Below are 25,389 nucleotides of genomic sequence, written 5' to 3'. Positions count from 1 at the left end.
GGGATCAGATCAAATTCAGTACACATCAACAGATTTGAGCCAGATGCAATAAACTGCAGGCGCTGGGATCTTGAACAAAAGTGAACCATAAAAGTGCTGCAGGAACTCACGAGGCTTAGGCTGCATCTGTGGAGGAAACGGGCAGACGATACTTCATGTTGGGACCCTTCCTCAGACTGGAAGAGTCTTGATCTTTCACTTCTAGTAAAATGCAGGGCGCATCTATTTTGTGGAGGGAACCCTGAGGCAGAGTGTTGCATCAACATCATCACCTGAACTAAAGTGCAGCCAGAGTAGTTGCAAGCAATGTTCACTCGAGCTCACAAAGGTTCATTTGTAAAAACAATAGCACAGGAAGTGCAAGATTAAATCTGGCGAAAGGTGATCCATCTGAAATGTCCACTGTCTTCCTCTCCCCATTGCAGCACTCGAGGAGAGCACATCCAGTCCTTACTTTAGTTTGAACAATGAGAATTGGTTATATACAAAGTTCATATTCCCCTCAGCTCAGCAGATGGGCATCAATGGTGGCACAGTGGTGCAGCGGTAGAGTTACAACCTTACAGCGCCAGAGACCCGGGCTTGATCCTGACTATGGGTGCTGTCTGTACGGAGTTTGTACATTCTCCCTGTGACCACGTGGGTTATCTGAGTTCTCCACCTTCGTCCCACATTCCAAAGATGTGCAGTTTTGTAGGTTAATTGGCTCTGGTAAAACTGTAAATTGTCCCCAGTGTGTGGGATAATGTCAGTGTACGTGTGATCGCTGGTAGGCGCGGACTCGGTGGGCCAAAGGGCCTGTTTTCTCACTGTATCTCTGAAGTCTAAAAGTCTAATTTCAGCCCCCTGGCCAGGCAGGTAAAATGCTCTATACAGAAGAAAGCACCCCATAACACAGGACACTTGTACCTTAAAGATGTTTCGAAGCGGCATTGTACCGTGGGAGAAGCGGTGAACAAACAATGTCTCCAGCAGCCTCTTGATGTAGTGGAAGGAGTGGCATGCAGCAGCCAGGCTGTGGAAGGAAAGCAAGAGAAGGGTTCAACTCAATGGATGCCCACCACATATCATTGCAAACCATCACAGCATTACAGCAACATTGGTACGCAGCTGGGGTCACTCATTGTAACAAAAACATGCATCACAGAACAGTCACTGTAACTCACATACCATCCCCTCAACTCTTCAGTCACAGAGACTTACAGGCTTTCCGCCCAATGCCCACACCAGCCAACGTGTCCCATCTACACTAGTTCCACATTCCTGCTTTTGGCCCATATCCCTCCAAACCTGTACTATCCATGTACCTGTCTATATGTTTGTTAAACATTACGATAGTACTGGCCTCAACTACCTCCTCCAGCAGCTCATTCCATATACCTACCACCCTTTACATGAAAAAGTTACCCCTCAGGTTTCTATTAAATCTCCCCCCACCCCCCCCCCCACGCCTTAAACCTATGTCTAGCTCATGATACCCCAATTCTGGGCACTTTTTGCGTCTCATGATTTTGTACACAAGTAATAGCCTAAAAGCAACTAGAAATCCAATGAATCCTTTACCAGTTCACAAAGAAACCTATCAATTTTTTGGTATAATGGTCTCGTTCTAAGTTCAGCAAACCCCACCCCTCTTTTTAGTACCTTTTCCTTCCATTTTTAACACCCTCCAAATATGGAGACATTTCTTGTGGCCATTAGATCTCTACTGCCTGGTAATAATGAAGAACAGTCATGACCAAAAAATGTCACCCATCCATGTTCTCCAGAGAAGGTGCCTAACCCGCTGTGTTCACGAAGGTAGTGAACCTTCCACAACTGCTGAAGTCCATTGCGGGTTTGAATTATTTAAACCTAGGTGAATGATAATAGATTGGTCCCAGTAATTTGCCAACATTAACTTACTGCACAACCGAATGTGGACTTGAGGTGAAAGCATATTTCGGACCATAAATAAAGGGCAGCCGGAAATAGAAGAGCAGGTAAATGAGCAGAGGTCCAGCGTATTCAGTGAGAAACACCTGCAGAGGAACAACAAGGCACATCACATGTTGAGCTGTTGCATTCTAGCACTCGCCTATACATCTCGGGAAAATGTAGACTGGCCAATTACCCTCCCACCCGCATGTTATTGGGATATGGGCGGAAAGTGAAGTACCCACGGCTAACTCAAGGGGTTTAGTTTAGAGATACAGCAGGGACACAGGCCCTTCGGCCCACCGTGTCCGCACCGACCAGTGATCCTCGCACATTAACACAAGCCTACACACATTAGGGACAGTTTACACTTATACCTACTATACAAACCCAAGCCAATTAACCTACAAACCTGTACGTATTTGGAGTGTGAGAGGAAACAAGAGCACCCGGAGAAAACCTACACATTCACGGGGAGAACGTAAAACTCTGTATAGACAGCACCCGTAGTCAGGATTGAACCCGGATCTCTGGCACTGTAATGCTGCAACTCTACCGTTGTGCTGCCATGGTAAAGCATTGTTTGGTGTTGGTGCCTGAGGAGGAAAGTTGGGATTATCTTTCACCTCGGAGCAGGAACACATAAACCAGACTAGCTCCAGTCCAATACCACAATGTTGGGAGAGCAGTAGTTTGAACAGGCTGTTAGACAAAAGGGTCCATCTGCACTTTCTGGTGATCAATCAGTTACTATTCACAGAGTCATGCAGCACAAAACATGTGTGACTGAAGCACGGATGTTATTAAAAACTTACCGTGACCCACCCGATCTGAGCACCAAGGTCTCTGAAGTAAAGAGTAGCTGTCGTACCAACAGGGAGATTCTGCAAGATTTCTTCGTCCCTCAGTGACTTGCCTTCTGCAATATTGAACAAGAGAGATAACTCAGTTTCATTGCCCCAACCTCTCAGTTCCCCGCATAACATAATAAAGCTCAGGGTAGAGGCCATTGATCAACCTTCTCCACCTCTTCTACAAGTAGATGGCTTAAACCAGGGTGGAAATACCAAAGACTAGAGGGCATAGCTTTAAAACATAGAAAATAAGTGCAGGAGGAGGCAAATCGGCCCTTCGAGCCAGCACCGCCTTTAATTGTGATCATGGCTGATCGTCCCCTATCAATAACCCGTGCCTGCCTTCTCCCCATATCCCTCGACTCCACTAGCCCCTAGAGCTCTATCCAACTCTCTCTTAAATCCATCTAGTGATTTGGCCTCCACTGCCCTCTGTGGCAGGGAATTCCATAAATTCACAACTCTCTGGGTGAAAAAGTTTCTTCTCACCTCAGTCTTAAATGGCCCCCCCTTTATTCTAAGAGTGAGAGGGGCAAAGTTTAAAGGAGACGTGCGGGGGAAATTAGTTTTTCTTGTCACAGATGGTGTCTGGAATGTGCTGTCAGGTGGTGGAACCAGATACAATAACGGCATTTAAGGGGCTTTTGGATAGGCACGTGCAGGGAAAGAGAGGGGAGATGGATCAGGTGCAGGCAGATAAGCTCAGTTTATCTTGGCATCATATTCAGCAGAGACATTGTGAGCCGAAGGGCCTGTTCTATGCTTTATGTTCTATCATTGGACCTCCCCCACTGTCCAGCTGTTTTACATCAGTATTTTGTCAAACACTGGTCAGTGGTGTGACAGGTCTGGAGGCTGTTCCTGAACGCTGGCTGACTGCACCAGTTTCTCCCCCCACACCCCACAAGTCATTGCACTATCTTCACAGTTTGCAACTGTGTCTGGACAATCTGCCTGTCAGGGAACCTCCTCGCTCGAGGTCATCTGTTGATGGCCGTGTTTTATCTCCTCCACTCCCACGGTAGTCAATCTGAAGAAATGTCACCTATCTATTTTCTCCAGTGATGTTGCCTGACCAGTTGAGTTACTTCAGCACTCTGGGTCTACCTCTGGACAATGGGTTCTTTGCCCTGCCCATTTCCTATAGCTTGTGCTTTGATTCAATTAGCCCCTGGGGATTGTCGGAGAAATAGAAGGGCCTGTCCCACTTGGGTGTAATTTGCGCGTCATTCACGCGACATCATTTATGCATTACTACGCACGATGCGACATCATTTACGCGTGACACGCGCAGGGCGTGCATTAAGCGCATGCCGCGTGGTGAGATGTGGCGTGCCGTGCAAATGTCGCCCATGTGGGACAGGCCCTTAAGGCTGCAGCTGTGAAAGTGTTGAAAACCCTCTACTGTCTTGTAAACACTTCTAAAGAATAACTATAGTAGGCGTCAAGAGGCCCACCCTCTCAACTAGAGGCTACTCCAAAGAAGGAATGTAGAAGGACAGTATTTATTTTTTAAACAACGATGCAAAGATACTATTTAAAATAAATAGGCTAATCCATTTCTTCCCAGCACCAAGCAGTGCACTGTGCTCCAGGCAGGAGAAGCTGGTTTATAACTTACTTGCGTCCAGCCTGATGGATTGCCTGGCGGGGTACCATTGTGCATCTGAAACATAAGGGACAGTTAACATTAATACATATTTCTATTGCAGATGATGAGTTTACATATCTCCACTGTCTAATAGAGCTCCACTAAATTCAAACAATTGCAAACACAGTCCTTATTTCACTCTTTCATCAGCTTCAAAATTGTTGGTTAGGAATCTCAGGCATTCCATTATTTTGGCCATAATTTGAGTGTCAGCATCTGAAGAAGGGTCTCGATCCAAAACGTCACCCATTGTGGCGTTTCTGGTCGAGACCCTTCTTCAGACCTAGTTCAGCCACGAATCAACCACCAATGTGATGCAAACTGGCCGACAATGTTTCGGCTGCTTGTGAGTGCCTAAATAGAACTAGAATTCAGAGGAGAGAAAAAAAAAACAGTCCTGTTGTAGCCGCGGCACTGTATCAGGCTGCACTGTCATTTCCCCGTGTCAGAAACCACTGAGCAATATCAAGGGACAAATTCCAATCCTCAGCCCATTATAAAATACAAGGTTGAGCAGTGGCTTTTTGAAGTGAGAAGAACCAAGTTAGAGAACCAATTTCTCATTGAGCGGGAGTTAGCATCAGAGTGCATTAGCACATCAACAATCTGCCAACATGGCCCCGTGATATCCAGACCCCCAAGCTCTTTGCAATCAGAACTATTAATGGCACAAAATGCTTTGAGGAGTGTAATAGTCAGCTAAAACCAGCATAATAGGGCTCGCAGGACATCAGCTTCCTGTCAGGTTACCTACAGAAGGAGCAGCAGCAGGAGAGAAAACAATTACGAAACTAAGTTTGCCAACTGGTTTAACACTTTGCTGATTATCAACCAGTTGGTTACTTTAGGGTGGCATGGTGGCACAGCGGTAGAGTTGCTGCCTTACAGTGCCAGAGACCCGGGTTCCATCCTAACTATGGGTGCTGTCTGTACGGAGTTTGTACATTCTCCCAGTGACCTGCTTGGGCTGCCTTAGCGTTCTCCGGTTTCCTCCCACATTCTAAAGATGTGCAGGTTTGTAGGTGAATAGGTTTCGGTAAAATTGTAAATTGTCCCTGGTGTGTAGGATATTGCTGGTTGGCGTGGAATCAATGGGCCGAAGAGCCTGTTTCCGCGCTGTATCTACAGTGAAGTCCACTCACGGTTCTTATGGAACATAACCTTGATCTCTCCGATTGTGGCATTTGGCTCCACCTGTTGAAAGATTTCAATAGTTAGTGCAAATCGATCACTCAGCTTCCACAGTGACGGGTATTCGGGTTACGGAAATCTAATGCGGTAACACAAAATGCTGGAAACAAGGACCAATTATTTTGCTATGGCACGCAGCACAGTAGCACCTGCTACAGAGGTGAACAGGACAACATGCTTGTCTGAGGTTTGCACATTTAATTTTAAACTTTTCTGGTCTAGGGACTCCGAATCTAAAAGCAGCAGCATCAATCAATGCACTCTGCAATCCTCCAACTCTGACACCCTCCCCTTGAGATCAGTTGAACCAACACAAAATATGGATCAAAGCCCTCCATGAGAAACCGGTCACTGAGAATCCCAAATGATCTCCTGGGATACAGTGCATGGGTTGGGAGTGAGGCACTTATGAACCAGATGTCAATGCCAAAAGAATCAAAGGATGAAGATCTCTTCCCCTGGACTCTTCACTCTTCATCCTGGCATGAATCCCACACCAAGTGGATTCACTTTAGAGGCTGGCACTGCTGCAGGAACATAGTTGTAAGAAGAGAGGTGAAAAACAATCTCCAGTCCTGTCAGTAATTTCTACACGGCTCCGTGCAAGCGTAAAGCATCCAGCGCCAACAAATGCTGAACTCATGAAATCAGACTAGCGATTTGGGAAAAGCGTTACGTAAAGGGGCAGGTACAAGAAAGCAACCAAATGCCATTCTTACTTTAGGCAAGTCATAACCAACCAGCATCCCTCAACTCATAACCAAACCAAATAAGCTCATTGTTTACCTTGTCTTATTCCTAACGTGCCAGAAAGCCAATCTTTTAGAATACATTATGGGATTAATTGATAAATATCCCAAAGAGCATCGGGACATTACTACATTACGATATGCTTTGGGACTGATGCTGTCATCAGAGATCAGACGCTATGTAAATCTACATTGGTTCTTTCCAAGAATCCCCCAACCATTTACCTTCGGTCTGAAGAAGGGTCGCGACCCCGAAATGTCACCTATTCCTTCTCTCCAGAGTTGCTGCCTGACGCACTGAGTTACTCCAGCATTTTGTCTCTACCCTCAGTCAATATCTGCCTATGAGCTCCTGAAATGGCACATAAACTGGCATATGGATTGGAGTATGTCCAGAATCAAATAAAAAAGGATGAGAGCTACCACAGGCTGGGAGCATTGTAGCATGTGCTCGAGTGATACAGCCCAGAAACAGGCCCTTCGGCCCAACACGTGCATGCCAACCAAGATGCCATCCACGATTGTCCCATTTGCCTACGTTTGACTGATGGGATTTCTATACTGGATGCTGGCATGGACATGATGGACAAAATGGCCTCATTCTGTGTGTATTAAGTGCACATTCTTTGCGCTTCAGGTTGCTCCTCCTACAGACAGGCAATTAAGCATAGTTCTGCAGGGACACAGGAGGAATGGGTTACTCCTTCTGAATGACATTGCACTTGCATCCTAACCAGCTTCCAACTCAGTGGAGGTGAAGGCAGGGCTGAGAGCCTCGCAGCGTATAACTGACTCCACACAACCAAGCCTGTGTTACTAACAGCACCAATCTCCATGGGTGATCAAAGAGAGTGTGCCAGCTACCTCGACAGTGATTATTATCAAGAGATATTAACAGGGTGGATCTGATAACCTCACACTATTGCCATTGGTTTATTGTTGACATGTGTACTGAGATAGACTGAAAAGCATTTGTTTGCATTCGATCCATACAAGAGTACAATCAAGCCATACACAAACACAGGTAATGCAACAGGTAGGACAAAGAGAAAAGTGTCAGCATGCAGAATATAGTTTTACAGCATTGAAGCGTTCTTTGTTAAGAGAAAAAGTCCAATGTCTGCCACAAGGTAGGTTGGAAGATTAGGACCACACCCGCAGTTTATCAATGGTCGGATAACAGAGGGGAAGATGCCTTTCCTGAATCTGCTTTCAAGCTTTAGAATCTTCTACCTGATGGGAGAGGCGAGGAAAGGGAATAATTGGCCTGTAAAAGGTCCTTGATTATGTTGGCTCCATTCCTGAAGCAGCACAAGTGTAGATAGAGTTGGACCTTCCATGTCAGAAGAAATTAATGAAGTTGAAAATGTTTGCAGATGGACACATGCCACTTAATGATTCAGATTCAGATTCAGATTCAATTTTAATTGTCATTGTCAGTGTACAGTACAGAGACAACGAAATGCATTTAGCATCTCCCTTGAAGAGCGACATAGCAAACGATTTGAATTAAAAAAATAAATATACTTCTTAGCACCCATACTTCTTAGCTCAAAACAAGCTCTTCAGTGCAGTGACTGGAATTGCTGCAAGTCACAGCAGGGGTGGAGGGGTAGGATGATTCGAGTAGTCTATAGGCAAACTATGAAAGCAAACAAAAGCCACAGGGCAAACCTAGATTCTATCAGGAATCTTGAAGAGTTAAGAACAGGAAGGCTTATCAGCTTGGATTTGCTCTTTGGGATATTTATCAATGAATCCCATATGTATTTTTCCCCTGCAACCATCTAAATATTTTTCCCAAGCACTTAGCCAAAGGTTGAAGGTTCCTGCTTTTTCTAAGGTAGCTCAGAACTCTGCTTTAACTCTGCCAATCAACATAACTCTGTGTGTGAGGGACACTGCCTCTTCTGCCTGTGCAAATGTTTATGCTTTTTGCCCGTGCTCTTTATTTATTCTATCATTTCTCCTATAAAACTGCTCTTAATCAATGCTGTAAACTAACGTCGCAAACACTCTGAAAACGTCACTGTGCTAGCTGCAGGTGCTTATACCGAGGCACCTTGATTGCAAATTGATCACAATTTGAGGAGACTAATAAAAGACAGACATTACAGGGTGCTGATTTGAGTTAGATTTCCCAATTAAAGTACCGTATCGATGCAAAACATATGGGATTGACACGTTTTACCAGAGTGTTGACATGCATTTTTGTTTGCAGGGAGTTAAAGGAAAGGCACATGCTTACCTTGTCCAGAAAGCTGAGCTTCTGCCTGGTCCTGGCATCCAAGATCTCCACCTCAAAGAAAACACAAGCTTTTTTAGATTTCTTATGGGATTTTATGGGGCGAGTGGCAAAAAATAAGCCATTAGTCATCAGCAGGTTTGGCTCTGGCAACATGATGTGTGTGCCCTTAGTCATCGTAGTCTATTCAACTCTACAAAGTTAAACAGCCCAGTCTTCTTTTTAAAAGAGTTGACATATAAATCAGGTCCTTGCTGCAGCCTGTGTCACGGGGAGCAGAGATGAAACCCAGATATCTGTTGCATCTAGACAAGGCAGCTGTAAAACGGAGACCACTCAGAGGTGAAAGCTGATAGGCCTGGAATCTGAGCTCTGACTCCAACTAAATATAATCTAATTAATAAGCATACACCAGAACATCTGGGCAGAGGGCTTGGCAGACCTGAGGAACCTATGCATAGCATTTATTTTGTAAACTAATAAACATCCTGTAAAGTATTGGAAGGAACCACAGATGCTGGTTCAAACTGTAGACACAAAAAGCTGGAGTAACTCTGCGGGTCAGGCAGCATCTCTGGAGAAAAGGAATAGGTGATGTTTCAGGTTGAGACCCTTCTTCAGATGGATGAGAGATACTTCTTCAGGACACTTGAAAGGCCATACAACGGCAGATCAGGTAATGATTTTTGGCCACGAATCAGGAATCAACAGCATCAACCTCACACCCCAGCCCGAAAGGGGAAAGAGATAATGCAAAGATAATCCCCGTCAGACACAGCAATTTGTGAAGAGTGCCAACCCTTCTAGAATGGGAAAAGAATTTCAAGCACAAGGGGACTGATACAGTCAGTGGAATGAACACACTCACAGGTCTCCATGGGCCGCTGCACTAGATATTCAATGACACTTTATGTCACAAGTACCTGGGGACAGTGAAATGCATTGTTCTGCAACTCGGTAAACTGATACAGCAGACCTCACCTAGACAGTACACAAGAGTCGCCACGTTTCTGGCACTGATAAAGTTATGTAAAGTTCATTGAATAGACTTACGCTTGCAGCAGCGAACCAGGCCTGCCGCTACGCGTGGAAGCAGGCGGCCCCCTGCAGGGTCCCTTCTTTCTCGGCAACCCCCCCACTGGGTCTCCCCTTTGATTCGAACTTGATAGAACATTGCACACACCCACGCCATTCGGTCAATCTGATCTATGCTAGCTGCCTCCTCCCACGCTCCAACTGTACTTTATTCTTTAGAGTTGCTGACACTCTCCTCACACACACCAAAAATAACGGATGAAAGCAGATGGACTAGCTAAGATTGGCCAAGGCATTGTTCCCCACCTCAAAAAAAAGCTCCCAACAACTTCCAAATTGGATTGGCCATCACACTACGAAGAATAGTCTACCAAGCAAACATGATCAATTCCATCAGAACTCCCTCAAGGAACTGCACACAAAAGAAGTCAACCTCTGATTCTCCATGAGCACAAGACCATGGTCTGCCAGGAGACTCAGTGTCTGCTCACAGATGGTCACCATTGCCAGCATGAGACAGGCTCGCTGAAAAAGACAGTCAGCAGGGGACATCTGATAACTGTATCCTTGGCCAATCTAGCTGCAGAACCTTCCAAACTACATTAGCCCTCTAAACTAGAACAGGGCTTGGGCTAGGAAACAGGTCAATGGACAATTAGTAAACCATTAGGCACAGCCCACCCATTATTTATCCTGTGACTAATTACTAATTATTAATCCCTTGCTAGCTGAGTCGGCCGGTTTGAATTACTTGTTCCTGGAGGATGTAGAAGGCTATTCTTGGCATTGTTGCCTTATTGGTGGATAGATGCTGGCATCAGAACCCACAAGCTGTGTCAGCAATTTGGGACGTACACATTTTCTTTACAGAGAAAGCTGCAGGAATTTAAACTGCAGTCTCTATTGGGTGGATGATCTACAACCAGAGAAAGAATCAGAGGAGGAGAATCATTCTTAATAGTGTCAGGATTTGAGACTCGCTGTCCAAATGGGCAATGGATAGCGATTCAGCAGCGGTCTTCAAGCAGAATCTGAGTAAATATCTGATAAACGTTGCAGGGACATGCAGGGAGGGAGCAGATGTAATGATAACTGGCTCTTTGCACTCAATGGGCCGAATGGTTTCCTTCTAAGGTTGGATGTGCTGTACACCACTGGGCTCAAGGGAAAAAAGGATTTCTACTGGATATAGGCTGACACTTCACTCCCCAAAATGGCAGATGATGCAGTCAGGGACATGTAGAGCCTTGGTGACAGACGACGTGAATGCAAGCCGGGTCCGTGTTAATGTGCAAATGTTAGCACCTTATTTGCAGCTGTTAAAACCAAAGATACTAGCCTTCTATGATCTTTGGTTAAAACTGAGCATTGAGCTGCAGAGCTAGGCTTGTGTTGAACCTAACAATAGAACCTACAGGCAGGAACAAATGCAGTGGGCACTACAGACAAGACCGATCGTCACACAACCGTTCTTCACGGGGAGACCAGAAGGCAGAGGAGTACTGGACTTGGCACCATAATCACCAAACAGTAAGCTTTCCTCCCACATCCCAAAGACGTGCGGGTTTGAAAGTTAATTGGCCACTGTAAATTGCCTAGTGTGTAGAGTGAATGCAAAAGTGAAATAACATACAACTAGTGTGAACGGGTGATCGGTGTGGACATGGTCGGTCGAAGGGTCTGTTTCCATGCTGTATCTCTAAACCAAAGTAATGAGCATAAAGATATTTAGATGAAAGTTTCAGACTTTCTTTTGCTGTCAATCTAAGCACACAAACCTCCAGCCCTTAACTCCATGCCAAGTAATTAGTGATGTTCATGGCTGCTGGTTTGTGGGTGGGGGTGGAGGGATGTGAAGGAGAAGGGAGCACGACCTCCGCCTTCTTGAGTTGTGTCTGGTTATCCACAGCCACTTCCTCTGTCTGAAGAAGGGTCTCGACCCGAAACATCACCCATTCCTTCTCTCCAGAGATGCTGCCTGTACCGCTGATTTGCTCCACCATTTTGTGCCTACCTTTGATTTTAAACCAGCATGTGCAGTTCTCTCCTACATGTGTATTGTTCATTTGTTTAGTTTATTGTCATGTGTACTGAGGTACAGTTAGAACTTTTTTGTTGCGTGCTACCAGTCAGCGGAAGGGCAATACAGATGGAAACAACATCATCTTTAATCAAGCAATGATTCTTTCCACCATTTCACCTCTCCTCAACAGACAAGAAAATCCCAGGTTCATGAAGCTGTCTCAGTAATGGCTACTATTATACGTGCCCACGACAAGCACTTGTACCTGAGGGTCTTGCTCCAAATTCAGGTCAGTCTAGGTCCTGCCACTGAGTTGTGTTTGGCACCTTACATTCAGGAGGCATTTAATCAGAACACATCCCCAGGCAGGGAATGTTAGAAGTGGGGCCAATATATATTTAGAATGGGGTGGTAATGTGGTGTTTGCTCTCGATGTAACCAAATTATTATGTTTATTCCCTCTCAGAGGCAGGAAAAGGTCAAAATGTAGAGATAATACAATACTTTAGGAGACACACTCTAGTGTGTTTATCCCAAATAGCAGCATGAACCATCATTTCAATCACTGTGGATTCAGGCTATGGTGTCTGCATTGGCTAAAAGAAAATCAACTGAGAGTAAAATACAAATGTAAGGACATTTATCTTGTCATAATGTTACCAACTTTCTGGAGGAGAATCAACAAAATCTGCTCACAATTTCACCCAGAGTTGGAATGACATTCACAGGGGAGGTACAGAACAAATATCCAAGATGACATCACAGATTGAGATTCAGGTAGACAAGATCACTGGTCAATGACACCGAAGTACACAATAAAACAGGAGCATGTAAGCCACCAGGCCTCTTAACCTGCCCTTTGGCCCAACTTGTCCATGTTGACCTTCTACACTAGTCCCACCTGCACACGTTTGGCCCATATCCCTAACAACCTTTCCTATCCATGTACCTGTCCAAATGTCTTAAATATTGTTATCGTACCTGCCTCAACTGCCTCCTCTGGCAGCTCGTTCCATGTACCCACCACCCTACGTGTAAAAGTTTCCCCTCTCACCTTAAACCTATAACCTCTTCAGCGGGGCCTGTTACGGTTGCTTTAATTTTCAAAAATCAAGACTCATTTGTAAAAATGTCCGTTTATCAATGATGACTTTCAGATCCATACAATACTCCCACCCAGTGACATGTTGAAGTATTGCACCAAAAATACTGTTGGCATCAAAAGGATTTTATTATAAATTCCTACCAGAAAGTCGACAGTGTGGCATTCTCTCAGTAATCCACTGGAGAATCAGGGAGGATTATGTACTCAACTCTCATGAATGGAGCTTAAACCCCCAGCCTTCTTATTTGGATGTAAGAATGTGAAGCATTTAAGCATTGCTGACATCTGATACCTCCATAAACAGCTCCAAACCCATTCAAATTTGAGAGTGCAAATTTTTCTAACCTTTCATAACTCCATTATCCTATACGGGATTGGATTTACGGCCCAAAATATGGATGTGTTATCCCCCAAACAATCAAATCTGTGTGATTATCCAAATAGTGGCCTGACACAGCAGTAAAAGCAGTCAGACAGACACACCTCAGAAATGGACACTCTTTCCCACCCAATTCACACTGACCATCAACTACCCATTTATATTAATCCTACATTAATCCCATTTTTAATTTTCCCCATATGCTATGAACACCCCACGATTCTAGCACTCACCCACAACTTAGTGGCCAAATTCACCGATAAACACACATGTCTTTGGGGTGCGGGAGGAAACCAAGGATCCATGGGAAAACCAACAGGGAGAACGTGCAAGCTCCATACAGACAGCACCCAAAGTCAAAACTGAACACAGATGACTGGGAGTGTGAGACTGCACGGTGCCACCCAATTTGTTGATGCCCTAATGTCTGGTTTTCCAATCCTGGCCGCCCCGAGATTATGTTAAATGTAGCACCCTCTTGGTGATTTTAATGCAGTGCCCCACAAGGCCACTCAGTGCTGATACGCCAATTACATCAGCAAGGTCTAAATTAAAACCCAGACAAATCCAAGAACTGAACGTGATAATTTGATGGCTTTATGGCCTCATTTAGTTATTATCAACATTTTATATTACTCTTACAATGGGACTGTGGACCTTTTTAATGTTTTTCTACCAAGCCTTGCATGTTACACTAAATTTCGACAGCTTTGTGTTAGCCACTTCCCCCGATACAGTTTGTGACTTGGGCAGAACGCAACGCCTCGCAGATATCTTGTCCATTTAATTTCCTGGACCAGTTTCCATGACATTAGCCTTTTATTTGAAAAGACAAGTTTTCTGTCCATCCCCCGAGATCACATCTGCAGGAAGTGCTGGGAATTGTTTGTGTGCCTCAGTATTCATGTGGGGTGGGCTCGACGAGTTGGTCTTACCCTTGCCATTAGCCTGCCGTTTGCCATTACACGTGTATCAATTCCTCTTTTCTGGGGTTGCATGTTCTCACGTATACTCTACGCTGTCAAAATAACTAATGATCAGAGTCTGAGCTAGTTACCAGTAGTGGTGATGGCTTCCAGCTTTGGTTTCTGTTGTATTAATACTAAATCTTTCTCTGGTCCTCGCCAAACTGCTCCCGACATTCCTCAAATTTCTTCAGAAATGTTCTTTCCAAGAAAACCTCTTGACACTATGGAAACTTCCATGTGGTTTAAGTTAGCAAAGGCATTGCCCCCATTTTTACTGCAATTTAAATTCCACAAGGCCACTCATTAGCTAAACCCATCAATCAAACCAATAGAATTAAGGTTGTTTCATTGATCCTTTCCAAGATTTCAATCAGACCTGTATCAAAATCGGTCATTATGCGCAGGAGGCCATTCAGCCCATCAAACCCATGCCAGCCCCCTGCAGCCCTGTGAGTTATCAAATTTTCTACTGAAATCATTGCTCATCTTCACTAGCATCAATGTCTGGAGCAAGTGCTTCAGGTCATAGCCACTTGTGTGTAATAAAATTCATGCACATATCACCCCCCACATCCATCATGCCTTACATCTGTGTACCCCAGGCCTTATTGCATCACCTGGTGGGAATGTTATTTAAATCTGTGATCAAGTCTCCCCTCAACTTTCTTTGGTCAGAGGAGATCAAGCCAGCATCTCCAAATTAACCTTGAAACCAAACGCTACAATTCCTGGATCACTCTAGCGAACTTCCTCTGAACCTTCTCGAATAGCTTTGTTACTGAGAGCCTGAAAGTCTAGCCCCTCACTCCTTAAAGGGCTCTTAAAGATAGCTGAGTCAGGGGATATGGGGAGAAGGCAGGAACAGGGTATTGATTGGGGATGATCAGCCATGATCACATTGAACGGCGGTGATGGCTTGAAGGGCCGAATGGCCTACTCCGGCACCTATTGTCTATTGTCCTTTTCTCTATTGTTTATGTAATACAATTATTCATTACTCAAGGTTTCTTAGGAACGCAACTATTGCATTATAGCAGAACCCCCTGCAATTGGATTCCAAGCAAGCTTCATTCTTGGGGTATAATTTCCTGTAGCACGATACTTAATAGCTTCTGCACATTCACCAACAAATTCCTGTAAGGCATCAGTCATAACTTGGTTGTTAACATCCACATCCAAAGATACAGATGTGTGAAAATGTGCAAAAGTAGCTAGAAATGTTTCACGCAATAAGCTTTTATTATCTAGAATTGATTAGCAGAAAGGGGGGTGGATGCTGAAACAACAGCAACTTGCAAAATGTAATTAGATAAATATTTGAAACAGATGATATGGCATTGCAACACAATCAGTAACTCTTTCTGATGGTGGCACAGGCACAAGAGGCCTGTATCATTCTCATAAACGATTACAAGGAAACAACTTCATGGCCAACATTCAATGGCTAAACAACAAAGCATCTTTAGCAAAGCCACTTTATTTTCCATTAAAGTCAAGTTCTCACGATGACTTACTAATTACAACAACATTTCTGCTCAGGTGAATATTTATGTTGCTGAGAACGAACAGAAGGCAGCTACATTATATAATAGAATTGTTTGCATATTGGCAGCATCTTAGTGTTTCATAATGGTAAAGGAGCAGAGGTGCTACAGTCTTCACGTTCCAGAGCTTGTGGTTTGACCCTGACCTCAATACTGCTTGTGTGGAGTTTGCACATTCTCTTTATCCTTTGTCCAGTAGGTAAACTTGCCACTGTTGGTTTTGTCCAGGTACTTAAGTTTTCTTCCACGTCGCAAAGTTATGCTTCGATCTTTAGATTCACTGATGACATCACTGCAATTGGCCGGATCCAACGGCAATAACAAGACCGTGTTGGGGAAGGAGAGATCGGGAACCTTATGTCACGTTGACAACAACTCAGCACTTGATGACAGCAAGGCAAAACAGCTGGTTGTTGACTTATGGGAGTAGAGGGGTGAACAAATCCTATCCTTGTCAACAGAGCTGCTGTCAGGTTCCTCAGCATCCAAAACACCAGCAACACTTCACACTGATGTGGAAATCAAGAAAGCACACCAATGTACTGGTACTTCCTGACTTGCACAAGGGTCACGTTCCGTGAACCATTAGGCAAGACAGGACCCAATGGATTCAAGTAACAGCCTATTGTTCTCTGCAAATGCAGCTGCATATTTCTGTTTCAATTTGTTTCTATTTTCCCTTCTTTCTCTATCTGCTGGCATTTAAAGTATTTGTTATCTGAACAACTTTGGTCTCCAACTTTCCATCACTCTGCAAATTAAAACATGATTGTTTTCTCACTTTTCAATGTGTTGAAGGTTCCATGACTTGAAACATTGACTCCTTATAAATCACCCAACCTGCCGTATTTTCAGGCATTGATTTAAGTTTGATTTGGCGTCAAAATAATTTGAAATTGACCAGGATCATGGGGCACCTTCCTAGGTGTTGCCATTAGATATGCCTCTGCCACATCTGGCCTTGGAGGTCCTTTTTTGGTCTCAAGTGTCCAAGAACAATATTCTGCAGTAAGCTCAGACTGGGTTTAGATCCACTATGCTCAGATCAGATTTTAATTGATTGGATTGGAACATAAAGCAATGCAAGCAGGCCCTTCAGCCCACCAAGTCCATATCAAACACCCATTCACATTAGTTCCATGTTATCCCACTTTCTCATCCACTCCTTATACATTAGTGGCAATTTCTTCATTTAAAGCACTTTTTGAAAATTACTGCAAACAAAAATATTTTTTTAATTGCATAAAATGCTTTTTTTTTAAATTATTTTTGATTGCAGTAATTTTTTAAAGTATTAAAAATGAAGAGATTTACCAGAATGCTGCCTTGATTGGCGATTACCTGTCCCGTTGAGTTACTCCAACATTTTGTGTCTATCTTCGATTTAAACCAGCATCTCAACTTCAGTACTTTCCGACACACTTTCTGCGTACAGGTCAGCTGTCACATTGCAATATCAACCACTCCTTGAAGAAAGTAATTCATTGGGGATATAGTAACATTGGTGGACTCGGTGGACTGCACAGTGCATACTGTACTAACCGGGGCGATTGTGCTTATGTACAGGGATAGTCCTGCTAAGCTGTATGCAAATAATGTATTTCACTGTACCTGGTACCCGTGACAATAAAGAAACAATTGAATCATTAACATTATAATAAAATCATTGAAAATGCAATCATATCATAATCTCACAGACAGGGCAACAATACAAACACGGTATCAATGGACATCCACCGGGCCTGTTACAGCAGTGTCAAAATGCTGACTTTGAATGATTACGAACTGCATAACATGATGCCATAAAAATGAATCATAAATTCTATGGGGTGGGAGATTGCAATCTTCACATGGTCTGCCCTGTTTCGACGAATGCAATCAACCTGGCGTGCACAATCAAATAAGATCAAATAGAACAAGATATCCTACAACTTTAGGCTGTGCACGCCATACGCAAGAAGAAGAATAAATTCTATATCCTCTTTCTACCATGGATTTAATGGTAGAAAGAGTCAGCATTAAAGTATCAGAGAGTAGCATTAAACTAAGACCTACGATTCTCTGCAAATTCCTTCCCATGTTGTGCTGCTGCAAGTAGGAATTTCATTGTTCTACCTAAGGCCTGGGTATAGAGTTGATGTGGAGAAGAGGATGTTTCCACTAGTGGGAGAGTCTCGGACTAGAGGTCACAGCCTCAGAATAAAAGGACATTCCTTTAGGAAGGAGATGAGGAGGAATTTCTTTAGTCAGAGGGGGGTGAATCTGTGGAATTCGTTGCCACAGGAGGCTGTGGCGGCCAAGTCAGTGGATATTTTTTCACACAGAGAGTGGTGAATCTCTGGAACTCTCTGCCACAGAGGGTAGTCGAGGCCAGTTCATTGGCTATATTTAAGAGGGAGTTAGATGTGGCCCTTGTGGCCAAGGGGATCAGGGGGTATGGAGAGAAGGCAGGTACGGGATACTGAGTTGGATGATCAGCCATGATCATATTGAATGGCGGTGCAGGCTCGAAGGGCCGAATGGCCTACTCCTGCACCTAATTTCTATGTCTCTATGTTTTAAGGCAGAGATAGATAGATTCTTGATTAGTACAGGTGTCAGGGGTTATGGGGAGAAGGCAGAAGGGGTAAGAGGGAGAGATAGATCAGCCATGATTGAATGGCGGAGTAGACTTGATGGGCCGAATGGCCTTATTCTGCTCCAATCACTTATGACAATAAAACTCTGGACTCAACCCTCATGATGTCGCCATCTCTGAGCAGAGACACGCGTGCGCGGTGGCAGCAGTGCCGGCAGCGTTGAAGGCGCGCATGCGTGCGGTGGGCTCTCTCCACATGCCGCGCACGCCCGGTGTCAACAGCACCGGCGCTGTCGGCATCGCGCCTGCGCACAGCAGGTTCGCTCTGCGGGGGGGCGCGCGCGCGTGGCCGGAGCGGTCAACGGCGCATGTGCGCGCACGGCGACGGCAGGTTTAACTCTCCCCTCCCCTTCCCTTCCCTTCCCAACAATGGGGTCCAGTGGAGACACGACACGACGCGACACGACGCGCTTCACTCCCGCCCGTTGTCAGCATCTCACCGACCTGACGCGCGGCGGGGATGGCAGACTCACCTCATAATGCTTCATGGCGCCGCTCGTGCCGCCAACTCCAAACCGCCCAACGGTCGCCGGCAACCCCGCGCCAACCACGTGACTGCGCCGGGGGGAGGGGTGGGGCCTCGCTCACCAGGCGGCCAATCACCGCCTCGCTTCCCCCACAACCAATCACCGCCCTCCCTGTGATCCCACTGGACCAATCGCCGCCCAGCGACCCCGATCTCCGCCTCCAGCCAATAGGCTGCCCGGAAATGAATTCCCGGGACCAATCAAAAAGGAGAGGACCGTTTGCTCGATCGGCCAATCAGGATGCGCCTTTATGGTAAGGACAGAAACATGGACACATACAAGATACAAGATAGATTTATTCATCACATGTGCCAGATGGCACAGTGAAATGAAATTCCCATACAGCCATACAATAAAAGAGACATAGAGACATGGAACATAACATAGTGCCACAGAACATAGAGACATGCAACATAGAGACATGCAACATAGAGACAAGGAACATAGAGACACAGAGCATAGAGACACGGAACATAGAACATAGAGACACGCAACATAGAGACACGCAACATAGAGACACGCAACATAGCGGCACGCAACATAGACATGCAACATAAAGACATGCAACATAGAGACACGGAACACAGAACATAGACATGGGCATGGAACATAGAGACACAGAACATAGAGACATGGAACATAGAGACATGGAACACAGTACATAAAGACATTGCCTCAAACTTTATTGTAAAAGATCCATTGAGTTAATTCTGATGCCCCTAATATATTATTTTCCAAGCTCCCTCTCTGTCATTGTTTGGTTGTCTGCCAATAGCCTGTCCTAGTTTTTTTTACTCATTTTGTATTCTTATGCATTTAATCCCGTCCAACTTTCCGATCCAAATCCTACATTTGATATTCATTCAGAAACCACACTGGCAACATCTGTTGGAAAGAATGGGAACTTGTCTAACAGCTGTCTTTAAATCGGACCATTTGTTCACATTCCTTGTCTCTTTGCCATTTCAACTCACTGTCTTGGTCTTTAAACTGCTCATATAAAATCTCCACGTTCCATTCCCTTTCCTCAGACTGGTGTCAAAGGAATTGAATTGGGTATGGCATGGAACTCAGACTTTATTAATAATCCAATAAATGATCCTCATTTCCCATTCAGATCACAATGCTCAGATTAATTTTCGCCAGTCTTCTGTTCAAATTCACAGAACGCATACTTAATTTAATTTCTTATTTAGTACTAATTCGCTGGAGAAACTCAGCGGGTCGAGCAGCATCTGTGGGTGGGAAAGGAATGGGGAGGTTTCCGGTCAACACCCCGCATCAGGACTGAGAAGGCGGAGTAAGGATCACCAGTATGAAGAGGAAAGCTACATGAGTGTTTCAAGAAGGAACTGCAGATGCTGGAAAATCGAAGGTACACTAAAATGCCGGAGAAACTCAGCGGGTGCAGCAGCATCTATGGCGCGAAGGAGATAGGTAACGTTTTGGGCCAAAACCCTTCTTCAGACTGAGTTACATGAGTGATTCAATGCTGTGGCTCTATGAAGTTCAATGTCACTAAATCAAATTTAACATTGAAGCCAGGAGGCTGTAAAATCCCCAGTAGAAAAGATTAAATGCGATTACTTAGGCTTACGTTGAGCTTCAGTGGAAGTGTGTGAGAGGCTGGGTCAGAGTGGGATGGGGAATTAAAGCAGTGTACGTAAAGATCCCGCTCGGTTTTGGAAGCCGGGGTAGCTGCAGAGACAGCCGGTGGCCATGGGAGACCTGTTTACGGGTAGAACGTTGATACAAAACAACAGGGACAGGGACGAGCTGGACACACCGCTGCAGCTGGACAAAAAACTGCGCAACAAGGTAGTGCTGCTGTACTTTGGCTCAAGGAACTGCCCCCAATGCCGGGAGTTTGCTCCGGCCCTGCAGGCCTTCTCCAACCGCCTGTTGGACGAGTATTACATCCTGCGGGCGGCTCAGCTGGTGCTGATCTACGTATCCCAGGACACAAGCGAGGAGCAGCAGCAGCGGTACCTCAAGACACTGCACAGGAGGTGGCTCTTCATTCCGTTCCAGGACAAGTACAAACGGTAAAGTGGGGACAGGAGGAATACACGCTCGCCTTGATCTTATAGAGGAATAGAATCATGAGAGGAATAGATCAGACAGATGCACAGAGTCTCTTGCCCAGGGTAGGGGAATCAAGAACATAGCTTTAAGATGAAGGGGAAAAGATTTAATAGGAATTAAATAGGAATATGGTAACTTTTTCCATACAAAGTGTAGTGGGTGTATGGAATGAGCTGCCAGAGGAGGTAGTTGAGGCAAGTTAAACTGAAACCAAAACCAGGAATGGCTGTTGGGATCCCTGGTAGAATAGGGGACATTAATGGCTAACCTGCGGTAAGCATTGTGTCAAGTCAAGTCAAGTCAAGTCAAGTTTATTTGTCACATACACATACGAGATGTGCAGTGAAATGAAAGTGGCAATGCTCGCGGACTTTTGTGCAAAAGACAAACAACAAAACAACCAAACAAATTATAAACACAATCATAACACACATATTCTTTTACATAATAAATAATGGAAGGAAAAACGTTCTGTAGAGTTAGTCCCTGGTGAGAAAGGCGTTTAAAGTCCGAATTGCCTCTGGGAAGAAACTCCTTCTCAACCTCTCCGTTCTCATCGCATGGCAACGGAGGCGTTTGCCTGACCGTAGCAGCTGGAACAGTCCGTTGCAGGGGTGGAAGGGGTCTCCCATGATTTTGTTTGCTCTGGAGTTGCACCTCCTGTTGTATAGTTCCTGCAGGGGTGTGAGTGAAGTTCCCATAGTGCGTTCGGCCGAACGCACTACTCTCTGCAGAGCCTTCTTGTCCTTGGCAGAGCAATTCCCAAACCAGATGGTAATGTTCCCGGAAAGATGCTTTCCACCGCCGCTGCGTAGAAGCACTGGAGGATCCTCGGAGACACTCTGAATTTCCTCAATTGCCTGAGGTGCTATGTAAATGTAAACCATGCTTGCCTTAAACTTGGACCAAATCCTGTCGAGTGTTGCCACACTCTTCAGGCAAACAACTCTGCAATCTTATAGTTAATTTTCTTGACTCCAGTTCCCCCTGTGGCCTTGGCCCTCCTCATTTCTGCAACCTCACCTGAGCCTTCAACAATTATTTTTCACTGTACCCCGGTACACGTGACAATAAACTAAAACTGAACTGAATTGAACCACTCTGAGCTCTGAAGTTCCTCTCCAAAGTCTCCACTCCACCACCCACTCTTCCTGGTCTGTTCTCCTTCGTACTTGTCTTTGGCCAAGTCCCCGGATAGGCACAAAAAACTGGAGTAAGTCAGCGGGACAGGCAGCATCTCTGGAGACAACGAATGGGTGATGTTTTGGGTCGAGACCCTTCTTCGGACTGTCCCGTCCCGACCTTCCCAGGTGGCTGTATCAAGGTTTTGTATGTGAAACCATGAAATATTTTGCTGTATGGTAGTATATTTCTACAATAGTAACATATTCTGAGTAAGCTGGTAGCTAGTATTCTTGAAGTTTTCCAACTTTGACCTTATCAATCTGCTCTTTACAAGCATTCTTTACAATCTCTTTAAGGAAACCTCTTTACAAAAGAAACGTCCTGGCAGGCTCTAGAATTCAGCATGTGCTTCAAATTAGTAGCTTACTATAAAGTCAGAAACCTCTCAGAGGATCAAATCCAACAATCCAAATCTATAACAAATACTGCTGATATAACTGCTTCCTACAGATACAGTCAGTATCAAACTGGAGAAGCTGTCAGAGCTCAAAGGATGTTGATCCGAAAAATTGGGTTGTACAGTGCGTGAACAGTGATTTTGATTGATTTAAAGATCTAGCATGGAAACAGGCCCGTCCGCCCACCAAGTCAAGTCAAGTCAAGTTTATTTGTCACATACACATACGAGATGTGCAGTGAAATGAAAGTGGCAATGCTCGCGGACTTTTGTGCAAAAGACAAACAACAAAACAACCAAACAAATTATAAACACAATCATAACACACATATTCTTATTCTTATACTTATTCTTATACCAAGACTACGCAGACCATCGATTACCCGATCACAATCGTTCTGTATTATCCCACATTCTAAATTTTCCAAATGTACAGTTCAAAAATGTGTTAGCTGCTGAATATTAGTATAGAAATTGCAGAGAATTGTAGATGCAGCCCAGACCATCACACAAACCAACCTCCCTTCCATTAATTCCATCTACACTTCACACTGCCTTGGCAAGGCCACCAGTATAATCAGAGACCAGTCTCACCCCGGTCACTCCCTCTTCTCCCCTCTCCCAGGCAAGACGTACAGAAGAGTGAAAATGCACACCACCAGATTCAGAAACAGTTTATTCCCAAGTGTTATCAGGTAACTGAACCATCCTATCAACACTAGAGAGCAGTCCTGAGCTACAATCTACCTCACTGGAGAGCCTTGGAGTAATCAGACTTTACTGGACTAATCTTGCACTAAACGCAATCCCCTTTATCAAGTATCTGTACATTGTAGATGATAGACACAAAAAGCTGGAGTAACTCAGCGGGTCAGACAGCATCTCTGGAGTTTTGTGTCAAGTCCCTGTGGCTGAGATTGTATTGTCTTTCTGCTGACTGCTAGCATGCAACAAAAGCTTTTCACTGTACCTCGGTACACGTGTCAATAAACTAAACTATTGGTGAAAGGTAACCAAAATCCTGACATGTTGTTTTAAGGTCGTATTGATGCAAATGAATGTTTATCTTTTCTCCTTCCAGAGACTTACTAAGAATGTATGATGTCAAAGAAATGCCGTGCATCATTGTTCTCAAACCCAATGGAGATCTTATCAGCAGGAACGGAGTGGCAGAGATCTCCATGATGGGAGTAAATTGTTTCAAGAATTGGTGGGAAGCATCTGATGCCATTGACCGGAATTTCCTGCTGGCAGAAGATCTTGAGGACTGGACCTGGAAGAGTCTGACAGACCCCTTAAGGCAGCTCAAGTACAAGATTAAAAAGGTGACTACAGATATGGCTGATGAAACCGAGTGACTAGCATGGAACTGATGATTCTACCCAATCCTTTCCTCTATCCTTCTTGGCTGTATCCAACTTCCACTCCAGGACATCCACATTTTAATTACCTAATGTTTGCAGATCCCTGGAGCAACAATTAACTCAAAATTACAGGAAATCATTATCTTGAGAATATGTGAAATTTCCTCCATAATTTTCCAACCCCTCAGAAGAGAGGGATTATCTCAGCTCTAGATTACCGTGTGAAGTTGAAATAACCTGTGACTTAATCTACAAATAGAATAACTAGGTTAAACTAAAATACACAGTTGGATTAGTATCAGGCAATGTATTCTTCCCTTCAAATCTAGTCTCTCATTTCCCTTATTCCTAACCAGTCCGATGAGGGTCACGACCAGAAACGTCACTCCCTCCTTCTCTCCAGAGATGCTGCCTGCCCCGCTGAGTTACTTCAGCTTTTTGTGTCTATCTTCGGTTTAAACCAGCATCTGCAGTTCCTTCCTAAACAGAAAATAGATGGTCAGAGACAGAATTACCAGCCCAGGATCCCAAACTATGGGACCCTCGTCTTTAAGTGTAGAGTAATTAATTGGTGGAGAGTAATGAAGTTAGATTTAATTAACTCTGGAGTAATAACTTTTTACTTTGTAACAATGATACTGTCTTGTGTCACACTAGGTATAATGAGACTCCTCCTTGCAACAAGACACAAGAGTTCTCTGTATGTGATACATGTTTATTCATCATTGACTGTCCAGTTGTGCACCTGTGTTTAACGTGTATGTTTTAACATGTGCCTGTCTTCCACTTGTAGATTTGTGCAGAGCTGTCTCTGTTGATTGTAATACTTTGGACACTTCATTCTATCATTTTCTTATCTTGTTTTAGCCAGTTTAGTCACCATCCATTTAAACTGTGGAGAGAAAGTGTGCAGCTTTTGGTATGGAGTAAAAGGGCAATAAAGATTTGTTTGTTTATTAATTCCTGTTTTCATTGATATTCAGGGTCTAATGCAAAATACTAAGACACAAGTCTCGACACGAAACGTCACCCATTCCTTCTCTCCAGAGATGCTGCCTGTCCAGCTGAGTTACTCCTGGAGTAATAACTGTTTTACTTGTCCTCCTGTTGGTACTTGGGCAGCACAGTAGTACGGGTGTCAGGGGTTATGGGGAGAAGGCAGGTGAATAGGGTTAGGAGGGAGAGATAGATCAGCCATGATTGAATGGTGGAATAGACTTGATGGGCCGAATTGCCTAATTCTGCTCCTATCATTTATGAACTTATGAAATTGCTGCCTGACAGCCCCAAAGACCCAGATATTGACTGGGGGTGCTGTCTGAACAGAGAAACCCTGTGCATGGGTTTTCTCTGGGTGCTCTGGTTTCCTCCCACACTCCAAAGGGGCTTACATAAAGTGAACAGTATTTTCCCAGGAATCTACAACTAGAAGGAACAGGTTACAGTGAACAGGTTACCGGGCCAAGTTTTTTTTACATAGAAGGTACATGGTGTGGACATGAAATGAGCTGCTCGAAGTACTGGCAGAGGCG

The 25,389-nt window shown here is 44.5% G+C and overlaps 2 protein-coding genes across 4 annotated transcripts in view; one reads left to right on the top strand and one right to left on the bottom strand.

Annotated features, from left to right (window-relative positions):
- LOC129714367 (very-long-chain enoyl-CoA reductase) overlaps window positions 1–18,900 on the bottom strand; it is a 27,500-nt gene extending 8,600 nt beyond the window's left edge. Inside the window, exons 1-7 of the mRNA XM_055663916.1 lie at window positions 18,773–18,900; window positions 8,611–8,661; window positions 5,565–5,616; window positions 4,393–4,437; window positions 2,733–2,836; window positions 1,906–2,021; window positions 910–1,015 (exon numbers count right to left, since the gene is read on the bottom strand). Coding sequence (XP_055519891.1) covers window positions 910–1,015; window positions 1,906–2,021; window positions 2,733–2,836; window positions 4,393–4,437; window positions 5,565–5,616; window positions 8,611–8,661; window positions 18,773–18,787 — 489 coding nt within the window. The 5' untranslated portion in view covers window positions 18,788–18,900. The remainder of the gene's footprint in view (window positions 1–909; window positions 1,016–1,905; window positions 2,022–2,732; window positions 2,837–4,392; window positions 4,438–5,564; window positions 5,617–8,610; window positions 8,662–18,772) is intronic.
- Window positions 16,439–25,389, top strand: nxnl1 (nucleoredoxin like 1). 3 transcript variants are annotated; one of them, XR_008726341.1, is made up of 3 exons: window positions 16,439–19,079; window positions 20,023–20,263; window positions 23,575–24,968. XR_008726341.1 is itself a non-coding variant. In XM_055663917.1 (2 exons), the coding sequence occupies exons 1-2, from the start codon at window positions 20,546–20,548 to the stop codon at window positions 23,849–23,851; spliced, it is 603 nt and encodes a 200-aa protein (XP_055519892.1). In that variant the 5' UTR covers window positions 20,286–20,545; the 3' UTR covers window positions 23,852–24,970. The 3 variants fall into 3 exon arrangements, 1 of the variants encoding a protein (XP_055519892.1); XR_008726342.1 differs by lacking the exon at window positions 20,023–20,263 and having other exon boundaries at window positions 23,575–25,389; XM_055663917.1 differs by lacking the exons at window positions 16,439–19,079; window positions 20,023–20,263 and adding an exon at window positions 20,286–20,871 and having other exon boundaries at window positions 23,575–24,970.

The sequence above is a fragment of the Leucoraja erinacea genome, chromosome 39 (assembly GCF_028641065.1).
Source record: "Leucoraja erinacea ecotype New England chromosome 39, Leri_hhj_1, whole genome shotgun sequence".
Lineage (NCBI taxonomy): Eukaryota > Metazoa > Chordata > Chondrichthyes > Rajiformes > Rajidae > Leucoraja > Leucoraja erinaceus.
Note: the sequence above shows the minus strand (reverse complement) of the source record. Positions and strands in the feature narration are given on the sequence as shown.

Excerpts from the sequence above, each read along its gene's own strand:
- nxnl1 (XM_055663917.1), top strand. The coding sequence starts at position 20,546 with ATGGGAGACCTGTTTACGGGTAGAACGTTGATACAAAACAACAGGGAC. Across the intron at positions 20,872-23,574 it reads TTCCAGGACAAGTACAAACG|AGACTTACTAAGAATGTATG; the intron begins GTAAAGTGGGGA and ends TTCTCCTTCCAG.